The sequence below is a fragment of the Phyllostomus discolor genome, chromosome 6 (genome assembly GCF_004126475.2).
Source record: "Phyllostomus discolor isolate MPI-MPIP mPhyDis1 chromosome 6, mPhyDis1.pri.v3, whole genome shotgun sequence".
Classification (NCBI taxonomy): Eukaryota; Metazoa; Chordata; class Mammalia; order Chiroptera; family Phyllostomidae; genus Phyllostomus; species Phyllostomus discolor.
In genome coordinates this window covers 136,107,947-136,119,800 of record NC_040908.2, presented here as the reverse complement: position 1 = coordinate 136,119,800, position 11,854 = coordinate 136,107,947, and the positions used below count along the sequence as shown (strand labels likewise).

Genomic DNA, 11,854 nt, shown 5'->3' with positions numbered 1-11,854 from the left:
CTGAGAAAGGGCGGGGCCTGGAAGCTCTGGGGAGGTTTGGTCCTCAGCGGCCGCCGTCTAGGAGCCAGTGCGAGGTGCGAGAGAAGGTCCAAGGGCTGGGGTCGCGGAACCTGACGCGGAACCTGACGCTCGAACCCGGCTGGAGATGGAATTCGACTGTGAAGGTCTGAGACGGCTGCTTTGCAAGGTGCGGCAGCCCGCCAAGTCGGGTCTGGGGACCCGGGGTCTCCGGAGCGTACCCACCTAGCGGGGCTGCCTCCTCGGGGCGTATTCCCGTTTGGAGCGAAGGGGTGTTGGCCTGAAGGGGGCTGCGGAGAAGGGCCCGGGGGAAGCCACTGGCCTCTCTCTCCCGAGTTCGGGGCTCTGGCTCCACCCGCAACTCGGAGGTCCCCCAACCACTACGCAGCTCCAGCTCCGAGGTCCAGTCTCCACCCGGTGTGAGAACTTCCTTTGCCTCCAGCTTCCCTTGGCCTCCAACAGTTCCCAGCACTCCCCGTCCCTTTCACCACTCCTTCTCTCTGCTAAAATGGCCTGTCCCATTTTTTTTCCACTTGCAGTGCTCAGCCTGTGTATGATCCCAACTCAGATGTCATTCCCTAGAAGATAGAATCACTCACTCTCATCCCTCCCCTTGCTTTCAGAAATATCGATTATCACATTATGGAGTAATTATTGATTTACTCATTATTACCTTACGCATGCTTCTGAACTAGTTGGTGCCCAACACGGGGCTTCACCTAGCTCTAGGCCTGTCAAAAAGGGAGGTGCTAAATAACTGCAGTGAATGAAAAGACCTGAGCAGACTTAGAGATGAGGGCAGGGCTTGAAGGGGGTCCACTTAATGTTGAACGGTTAAGTGGGAGGGCTGACCGAGGAGTCTGACCTATGTTTCTGGGGCTTGACTATCGCCAGTTTCTGGGTCAGTCCTGGCTCTCTGATTCCTCACCAGTGTATTGTCTGAGGCATTCCCCCCGCCCCCCCCCTTTTCACCAGTTTTCTAGTTAAGTGATTCTTATGTTTCTTAAGACTTCCCTCATGTGAAAACCATCCCTTTGTGCCTTTTGTTGTTGTTGGATTTGCCGGTGTCTTTATTTGTTGGGGCAGGTTGTACTCCTGTGCGAGATTTTAAGCCTTGTGAATGAAATTGTTTATATATATATGAGCGATTTGAATGATTTTATCTACTGTAATAGGTGTAGATCTTGTAAAAATGGCAGTCATCATGCTTAGAGTTACACGCTTTCTATTTTCTCTTCAAACATGAAATTAAAAAAAAAACACTCTACCAAGTTTTTAAATAAGGGAACACAATGTATTGTCCAGTGGCAAGAATTGTTCAGATTGATGGTAGAAAAATAACTGAATTTTGGTGGACCTGGAATGAAGGAAAAAGACAAAAGAGTGATTTTTCTCAAAGGAATAGACTTATAGAGGTATTGTCTTTTTTTTATCATCAGTGTCTGGCACGTAGGCACTTAATATTTGCTGGATGTGTAAATTAAAGAAACCAGTTAGAAACAAATCAGTCTTGCCAATATTTATGAAGTTCCTTAGCCCTTGTACTAGGCAAATAATATAGTAATTTAATATCTAGAAACAACTGTAGTGCCAAAAAATCTATGAACAATACATTAAAATCAAGCAACTGTATGGAGAATGTGAAAATTTTTACTGAAAACAAATAAAACATATTAAATATTTCAACCTAAGTAAGTATTCCAACTTCATGTATATGAAGAAGTCAGTTTTCTCCAAATTGACCTTTAGAGTCAATACAATTCCAATAAAAATTCTAAGAGGTTATTTTGGGAACTTTTCAAGCTGGTTCTAAAATTCATTTGGAAGAATAGAAGGCCAAAATTCTTGACATTCTTATAGAAGAGTAGGTGTGGGAACTTGCTCTACCAGATGCCAAGACTGGTAATTAAGATTTAGTGTGCTGTTGGTGTAGGACAGATAAGTGAACCAGTGAAACAAGAGAGAAGACTTAGAACCATATCCACACATATTTGGAACTGCAATATGAAACACAAGACGTGCTGCAGATAACTACGGCAAGGAGGATACAGAGACGAATAATTATTCATATGGGAAAAAATAAAAGTAGATTCTGACCTTTTACCAAACTTAAAATTTTTCTCGTATTAAAGATTTAAATTATAAATGACAAGCTTTAAAACATATAGAGGTAAATGTAGGGGAGAATCTGTGAATTCAGAGTATATAGACATTTTAAAAAAATAAGACAAAATACTCAGACTGATAAATTTGACTGCATTCAAATTAAGAACTTCTAGATATCAAAAGACAGCATGAAGAGAGTGAAGGGTCAAAATACAACCTTAGGGAAGAATTTTGTAATATATAACTGACAAAGTATTGATATCCAGAATACATAAACCAGCATGCTTACAAATCAATAAAATGAATAGAAAATTGGACAGAAGCCATGAGTAACCATTTTTTTAAAAAAATAAAAAAAAAACAGGGAAATGAATGTTTGTTCAATCTGTTGGTAACTGGAGAAGCAAATTAAGGCCATGGTAAAACACCATTTTCCCTTACTAGGCTGGCACAAATTAAGATGATTTCAAATGATGTGGAGGATGTGGATGAATTGGAATTTTTAGCACTGCTGGTGGTTAAATGGTTATTTAACCATTTTAGGATAGTTTGGCCCTATTTTATTGATTTGATCATGCGTGTTTTATGTCCCATTTACCTCTGGGTAGATACCAGAGAGAATTCAGAATACATGAAGCAAGAGATATTTGTAGAAGTTATTTATAACTAAAAATTAGAAACACCCCAATTGTGCAGTGACAGAAAGGAAGGATAATTTGTTGAATGTTCACACATGGAAAACATGTGTATATACAACATTCACACACGCGGCAGTGGAAATGAATGAGCTACCACGGGCAACAATACCAATGAATCTTAGAATATTATTTTGAGTGAAAAAAATCAGGTTATATACAAATTATATTTTGATAAACTCAAGAAACAAAACTAAACAAAAATTAAACAACGAACTATGTTGCTTAGGGTTCCAGAGGTGATAAAACTGCGGAGGGCAAAAGCCAAGGGGTGTGAACACACGATTCAGTTCAAGGGAGGCGGCGGGAAGGGGCCGAAGAGGAGCACTGAGATGGCTGCAACGGCAACGGAAAGGTCTGGGCGGTGCCATGCCGTAGCCTCTAGCCGCTGCGGCTACTGAATCGTTAAAATTAGATAAAACTAAAAATTTAGTTTGAGTCACATGTGCCACACTTCAAGAGTCAGTAGCCACTTGTGCAGGTGGCTGTTGTATTGGACAGCACACAGATCTTTTCCATCATGGCAGCAAGTTTCATTAGTGCTGTTCTAGATTATCTGCGGGTGGGTCGGTATGTGGGTGTTTATTATTCTTCAAATGTGTGTGTGTCAGTATGTGTATATTTGTATATACTATGTAGTTTGTATTAAATATTAAGTTTTAAAAAATTATCTGATTCCTGGACTTCTGGCCAAGATGGAGGCATAGGTAGACACACTGTGTCTCCTTGTACAGCCAAAAGAAGGACAACAACAAATTTAAAAACAAAAAACCCCCCGAACTGACAGCAAATCAAACTGTATGGAAGCCAGACAACCAAGGAGTTAAAGGAGAAATATTCATCCAGACCGGTAGGGTGGGTAGAGATGACTCTACGCCAGGTGGTAGCTGAAGGACCGGGGTGGAAGAGGTAACAGCTGGTGGAGCAGGCGGTCCCACATTTGCACGCAGATAAACCAGGAGGAACAACTGGGAATGAGACAGACCACGCAACCCAGGGTTTCAGTACCGGGAAATAAAGCCTCAAAGCTTCTGACTGAAAACACCTGTGGGGGTTGAGGTTGCAGGGGGAGAAACCCCCAGCCTCACAGGAGAGTTCATTGGAGAGACACACCCACCCAGAAATCAGCACCGGAAGGGCTCAATTTGCTTGTGGGGAGCAGGGGAAGTGGCTGAAATCCGGCAGAGAGCCGAGCAAGCACAATTGTTCCCTCTCAGACCCCTCCCCATATACAGTGTCACAATGCTGCAATGTGGGTTGCCCCACCCTGGGGAAACCTAAGGCTTCACCCCTTACTACACAACAGGCACGCTGAGACAAGAAATGGCCCAAATGAAAGAAAAGATCAAAGCTCCAGAAAAAAGACAACTAGATGACAAACAGATAGCCAACCTATCAGATGCACAGTTCAAAACACTGGTAATCAGGATGCTCACAGACTTAGCTGAATATGGTCACAAATTAGATGAAAAAAATGAAGGCTATGCTAAGTGAAATAAAGGAAAATGTATAGGGAACCAACAGTGACGGGAAGAATACTGGGACTCAGATCAACGGTATAGACCAGAAGGAAGAAAGAAATATTCAACCAGAACAGAATGAGGAAACAAGAATTCAAAAAAAAACGAGGAGAGGCTTAGGAACCTCCAGGGCATCTTGAAACGTTCCAATATCCAAATTATAGGGGTACCAGAAGGAGAAGAGGAAAAGCAACAAATTGAAAACTTATTTGATCAAATAATGGAGAACTTCCCCAATCTGGCAAAGGAAATAGACTCCCAGGAAGCCCAGGAAGCTCAAGAGAGTCCCAAAGAAGTTGGACCCAAGGAGGAACACACCAAGGCACATCATAATTACATTAGCTAATGTAATTAGTTTAGAAGATTAAAGGTAAGGAGAGAATTTTAAAAGCAGCAAGAGAAAAGGAAACAGTAACCTCCAAAGGAGTGCTTATAAGACTGTCAGCTGATTTCTCAAAAGAAACCTTGCAAGCAAGAAGGGACTGGAAAGAAGTATTCAAAGTCATGAAAGGCAATGACCTGCATCCAAGATTACTCTATCCAGCAAAGCTTTCATTTAGAATGGAAGGGCAGATAAAGTGCTTCTCAGATAAGGTCAAGTTCAAGGAGTTCATCATCATGAAACCCTTATTATATGAAATGTTAAAAGGACTTATCTAAAAAACAGAAGATAAAAAATACATATAGTAAAATGACAGCAAACTCACAATTATTAACAACCAAACCTAAAACAAAAACAAACAAAGCAAACAACTGGAACAGGAACAGAACCACAGAAATAGAGATCATATGGAGGGTTATCAGTGGTGGAGTGGGATGGGGAGAGAGAGGGAAAAGGTACAGAGAATAAGTAGCATAAATGGTAGGTAGAAAATAGACAGGGGGAGGTTAAGAATAGTATGGGAAATGTAGAGGCCAAAGAACTTATATATGAACATGAACTAAAGGGAATGCAGGTGGGAGAGGGTGTGCAGGGTAGAGGGAAATAAAGGGAAAATGGGACAACTGTAATAGCATAATCAATAAAATATATTTTAAAAGTTTATCTGGTTCCCTAATTCCTATTTTCTGCTCCCCTGGCTGTTACCTTGGACAAGTAACCTAGATTTGCTCGCTCATAATATAAGATTGGGCTTGATCTGGAAGATTACTTTCTGCTAAATATTTTTTATGAAATGATGCCACAAAGTATTCCTCAATGTTCCCTATATTTGAACAATGTCATAAGAGTATTCTTAATACTCATAAATATCAGATTACTAAATAAACATACTGTAGTATATCAGATACAGTAAAGATTTTAGTAATATCAATTTTTCAGTCTTAACTAATTTTTATGACAATGTAATTGCTTTAGTTTTAGAATCTCGTGGGCCATTTCGTCTCTTTAGTGACAATGCCTGCAGTTTTTAAGTGTATCACATTATCTGAGGCACATTTCCTTAGAGAATATTATGCAGATTTCTCTTAGGTGATACAGGAGGAATAATGGAATATGTCTTAATATTACACTAAGAAGCTATCTCTGTTTCATATAGTGAAAATGACCTGAATATTTTTTTAAGGACATAAAATAGACCTTTTCTTCTTTGGATGTCAAGAAGACAAATTACATACTTAACTTGTCATAGTGACTTGGGTTTTCAAGCCTTAAAGAAGAGCTTTTGCCCTCTTTGGCCAAACTTTTATAGCAGTTTTGTAATTCATTCAGTACTGGTATATAGTTATCTCTTTAGCTATTTTTAAAAATATTTTGTTTGTTTGTTTAGAGAGAGGGGAAGGGAGGGAGAAAGAGAGGGAGAGAAACATCAGTGTGTGGTTGCCTCTTGTGTACCCCCTACTGGGGACCTGGCCAGCAACCCAGGCAGGTGCCCTAGACTGGGAATCAAACCAGCAACCCTTTGGTTCAAAGATCAGCACTCAATCCACTGGGCCACAGCAGCCAGGGCTCTTTAGCTATTAATAATCACATTTTCACCAGATGTTAAAGATGTAGAAAACAGCTTATAATATTAAGTAGAAAACAAAACAAAAATTGCTTTTTAAAAAAATAAATGTACATTCCAGGTGACAACAAAGCAGCCTTTTGTACATCTGTGTAGTGTTTGGAATTGGGATAATTTCATTCACCTTGTTTATCCTGAATCAGGGACACTGAATCCAGGGCTCATTTCACTCTGCTGTAGTTAATACTAATCAGTTCTTAGTTTTGACGCTCAGTCCTGTGGAGCACAATTGCCTTCTGTATCCACTGTACTCATGCCAACCTGCCTCTTTGTTAACTCCCATCAACCAGACTGCCTTTATTAAGGGCATAACCTGTGCTGCCGTGCTGTGGGGAGATACAGAGATGAAGAGATAATTCCTGTCCTCAAATGGTTAATAATCATAGGCTTTTCCTTGTGCCAAATTCTTTCCCATCTTAAAGTGACCTTACCTGTATCTTCCCTGTAATTTTCTGTAGCATTCTAGACTCGAAGGTGAATTGTAGATAGCTTTCCCCAGAGGCCTTCTTGTAACTTAGATATGCTTTCTGTTGTGGCATCGTTTCTGATATGTATACTTTTTTGTGTACATATTTTGTTTAATACCTTACTTTTATATATGTTAATCATGAGGTCCTCCTAAACATCTGTTGACGTTGGTATGCAGTAGAGCCCTCTCTCTTTTGCAGATAAAAAAATCTGAGGCTCAGAGAGAGGAAACAGGATCTGTTAGCAGTCATTCCCCATTCTCTCCCAGTCTCTGCCAGCCCTGAGCACCCACTAATGTACTCTCTGTTTCTATGGATTTGCCTGTTCTGGGTATTTCATGTAAATCATACAACGTGCGGCCTGTTGTGTTTGGTTTCTTTTACTTAGCGTGTTTTCAAGGCCCATCCGTGAGGTAGTATGTATCAGTCAGTTCTTTATTTTTATGACTGAATACTCCATTTTATGGATATATCACATTTTATCCATTCATCAGTTGCTAGACATTTGGATTATTTTCACTTTTTGGCTGTATGAATAATGCTACTGTGAACAGTTGTACACAAGTCTTCGTGTGGGCTTTGTGTTTTCATTTTTCTTGGGTATATCCCTTGGAAGTGAAGTTGCTGGGGTGAATGGTAACTCTGTGTTTAATCTTTTCAGTAAATGCAGACTGTTTTCCAAAGCAGCTGCACCGTTTTACCACTGGCAGTGGTGTATGTATGTGAGGGTTCTGGATTCTCTTCATCCTCTCCCATACTTGTTATTGTCTGTCTTTTTAAAAGTATAGCCTGTATTTTTATTATAGTATGACTCTTCCAATTTTTTGTCATTTTTAAAGATTATTTTGGCTGTTTTGGATGCCTTGAGTTTCTATATGAGTTTAAGAACAGTTTTTAAAATTTTTGCAAACAAATAAAAAATGCCAGCTGAGGTTTTGATAAGGATTGTTGATTATTAAATCTGTTAGGGAACATTGTCATCTTAATATTAAGTCTTCTGATCAATTAACAAGGGATATCTTTATGTATACCTACTTTAATTTCTTTCAACAATGTTTTTTAAGTTCTTAGAGTCTTAAATTTTGCATCTTTTAAAATTTGTTCTGAAGTACTTTATTCTTTTTGATACCATTATAAATGTAATTGTTTCCTCAAATTCATTTTTGGAATGGCAATAGACTCTTAACATACTTTTTTTTGCTTTTATTTAGTCCTCAGTACAAGTCTACGAGGTGAGTATTCTCTTTGCAGAGGAGAAAATCAGTTCAGAGAAATTAAATGACCTAGCCCTGGCTGGTGTGGTTTAGTGGATTGAGTGCTGCTGACCTGCCAACCAAAGGTTGTTGGTTGAATTCCCACTCGGGGCACACGCCTGGGTTGCGGGCCAGGTCCCCAGTAGGGGACGTGTGAGAGGCAACCACATTTTCATGTTTCTCTCCCTTTCTTTCTCCTTCCTTTCTCCTCTCTCTAAAAAATAAATAAAGTCTTTTTAAAAAAATAATTAAAAAAAAGAAATTAAATGATTTTGCCCATGGAGCAACCAAGGTAGTCTTCCTAGGAGTGCATCTGGATGATGAGGAGACACTTCCCTCAGCCTGACTGCAAACACTTGCATGCTTTCTGTTCGCCCTCTGAAACCCAAGGTGCAGAACCAGGAGGATTGGAAGGGAAATTCAAGGTGTCTCAAGTGAATGAGTGAGATATTCAAGAGTCAGAGTTGGATCTTGAACAATGGAGACAGGATTGATAGATACAGACTGCCTTACTTCTTAAGCCTTCAGGAAGCAGTGGGAGGCAGTGTGGAGACCGTATGATTAAAGGCCCAGGTCCTAGGTTTGAATCTCCCTGCTTAGCTTGGTGTCCTCTAGCATTCATTTTCATCTTCATGGGGTTGCTATTAAAATGATTAAGTCAAATACAATTTATGTTCATAAAATTCAGAGCCCAGAGCCTACTACATAGTGTTAAGTTAAATGTTAATTGTAATTGTTCTGTTGCCTGTAGATTTATTCTTATTCCATCTTCATTTTTCTCTTTTCAGTACAAGTTCAGGGATCTAACTGTGGAAGAACTAAAGAATGTAAACATGTTTTTCCCACATTTCAGATATTCCATGGACACCTATGGTAAGCATCATATTCTCTAGTTTTTGCTACATTATATAAACTGTTAATCATTTGTTTCTAGAGAGCTACGAAATTATAGTTTCTCATTTCTCTGTTTTAGCCCCTGATTTTGAACTACACTTTGTGACCTGTGACCTCTGAGGCAATTTAAGTTAATACGATTTACCTTGTATTAATTTTCTGTTGCTACCATGACAAATTAGCACAAATTCCATGGCTTAAAGCAACACATATTTACTGTCTTACAATTCTGCAGGCCAGAAATCCAGCACAGGTCTCAGTAGGATAGGAGTTTGGGCTGCAAATCCAGGTGCTGGCAGGTCTCTGTCCCTTTCTGAAGGCTCTGGGGGAGAGCCCATCTCCTCGCCTTTGTCACTTTCTAAAGGTCGCCCCCATTCTTTGGCCCCAGATCTCCTTCGTCTTCACAGCGATCAGTGTTACATCTCTCCAGCTCTCCTCCTGTGGCCAAATCTCCCTCTCTCCACAGCTAGAAACGTCCTCTGCTGTGAAGGACCCATGTGGTTAGGTTAGTCCTACTACTATAATAGAGGACAGTTTCCCATCTCAAGGCAAACATCTGTACTTCTGTACCATCTCGGACCTGAGTTTTCTGTCAGCTTGGTTTCCTCGTTTCTCTTCCTGATGGATCAGCAAATCCACTTGGAACTTTTTTCTTCCACTGCATAGTATAGTTACTGAGGTTCTAAAAGGAACACAGTTTCAAGGCAGTGTGATAGTTCGAGGCCAAAGGTAGTCTTTCCTGCGTTCCATTCAGAGTTTAGGGCATTAGCTCTTCCCCAATGTGTCCCAGTTATTGGTGGGCAAGTTAAATTTCAGGGATGTGAAGATTGAATAAAGATTAAGAATAATGGAGTTAGAGAAATGAAAGAAGATCATTATTGATCCTTCTAAAAGGTCACTTTAAAAAATAAAGCTAACATTTTTTTCTGATTATAAAAGTTATAATCTGATTTCTGAACATGATTGTAACTGAGTTGTTACATGTAACAATTATTTGATAATGTCCCCACACTTTATAATCCTTTACTTTTTTTTACATTATCTCAATAGACCTTTGCAACAACCTAATTATGCAGTATTACCCTCTTTATTTTATGGATGATCAAACTGAAGGTCAAAGAGATTAAAGTAACCAAAAGTCACATGCCTCTGAGTGGGGAAGGTGGACCTAGAACTTGGGATTTCAGTATCAAAGTCCTGTGTTTTTTCACCTACTCTCTCTGCCTTCTAAGAAAAAAACATTCAGTAATTCCCTTTGTCAGCCTCTTCACTGATGCCCGGATTGTGGTATTTAGAAATGTTGTGCATCTGTATATGCGTATGTGCGTGTGTATGTTACCTGCTATTGCGTCAGCTTTGACTTCTGGTGACCCGACTGGAATGCACTTCCTACTTCTGATAGCACGTTTTAGACTTTTTTTTTCTTTCAGTTTTCAAAGATGATTCCCAGAAAGACTTGCTGAATTTCACTGGTACTATTCCTGTGATATATCAGGGTAAGTGTGGAAGTTGAAAAATTGTGGGAATTTTCTAAAAGAACAGTTTAGTAAGAACTTATATTTGATTCTCAAAGTGTTTTGACATGTATATGGTCTATACAGAACCTTACTGAATGTAGCAGACAACTGTCCCAGTCAAGGAAAGTCTAAATTAATATCAACAAATTGAATTCAATTCAATAAATATTTATTAGATGTCAACTATGTGCCTACTACTCTACTCAGTGCCGGGGTTCAGAGGAGAGCAAGACAGATGTAGGGCTGCTCCGGTGGAGAGTTGTCTCTGTTTTCCATCGCAGACTGCAGGAATCCCCACCTTTGTCTTCATCACCTCAGTGGAGGGTGTCCCCCTCTTCCCCTCTATGTGATGTAGTGTCATCCCCATTCTACAGATGGAACTGAGTCTAAGCCTGGTCAGGTGATTTACCTAAGACTGCACATCTGGTCTCAGGCCAGAACTTCAAACTCCCAGTAGGAAAAATTAAAACATAAGGGTCATTAAAGCTCAAAGAAAGCAACACATTTTCAGTGACCCGACAGGTTAAAACAGCTAAATGTTTTCCCAAAAAGAAAATAAATAAATCACTGATTCCCTCTACCAGGGGTGTCAAACTCATTTTCACTGGGGGCCACATCAGCCCCTTGGTTGCCTTCAAAGGGCCAAATTTAATTTCAGCTCCTTAACAGTTAAGGAGTAGTTACATTTATACAGTCCTAAAATTATTTCGGCCCTTTGAAGGCAACTACAAGGCTGATGTGGCCCCCGGTGAAAATGAGTTTGACACCCCTGCCCTATACATTACTCTTCCTATTTGTCCAGACCTAGTTCCTCCAATGTCTAAGAGGACTAACTTTTAAGATAGATATCACAGGAGATTGCTTATATGGTGTGAGTTGAAGAATACCAGTGAAATGCTGGTTCTAATATAGTTCTCTTAAGTGGTGCCTGAAATTTCACCATTAGAAATGTATTCCTCTTTAAATGTGCAAAGAATCCCAGGAGGGATAACACCCCAAATCACTGCCAGACAGTGCTGTGCTTCTAGAAGACAGTCGGTGAGCAGTTGAGTGACTGCCCTGCCTTATCACTGACTGAAGGACTGAGGAGTACATGGAACTACTGGGCACTTGAAGGAGGAGGTGCACTGCACAGGGACTGAGGAGCATCCGGAAGCCAAATGAGAAGAGAATGGTGCAGTTTACTATCTCTTAAAAAGGGCGGAACACTACGTAATGAGATTACTTTGTCCAAAAGACACCAAGAAGCTATATGTTGGAGGACTTTTTCAAAGTAGGTGCTTCATTATGGTAGTTCCTAGATTATTAGAAACCTTCCTTAATTTCTACCTCTCTGTAATGACTTATTGTCAGAAGCACACTCATGTTTTATTCTGCC

The 11,854-nt window shown here is 40.0% G+C and overlaps 1 protein-coding gene across 5 annotated transcripts in view; it reads left to right on the top strand.

Annotated features, from left to right (window-relative positions):
• The first annotated feature begins 43 nt into the window (after positions 1-43).
• UEVLD (UEV and lactate/malate dehyrogenase domains) overlaps positions 44-11,854 on the top strand; it is a 48,987-nt gene continuing 37,176 nt past the window's right edge. For 2 of the 5 annotated variants that reach the window (XM_036029123.1, XM_028517579.2), the window contains exons 1-3: positions 45-187; positions 8,854-8,938; positions 10,390-10,455. In XM_036029123.1, coding sequence (XP_035885016.1) covers positions 146-187; positions 8,854-8,938; positions 10,390-10,455 — 193 coding nt within the window. In that variant the 5' untranslated portion in view covers positions 45-145. Of the gene's footprint in view, positions 188-8,853; positions 8,939-10,389; positions 10,456-11,854 lie in introns of those variants that run through there. The other 3 variants (XR_004903936.1, XM_036029125.1, XM_036029124.1) reach the window with 3 other exon arrangements.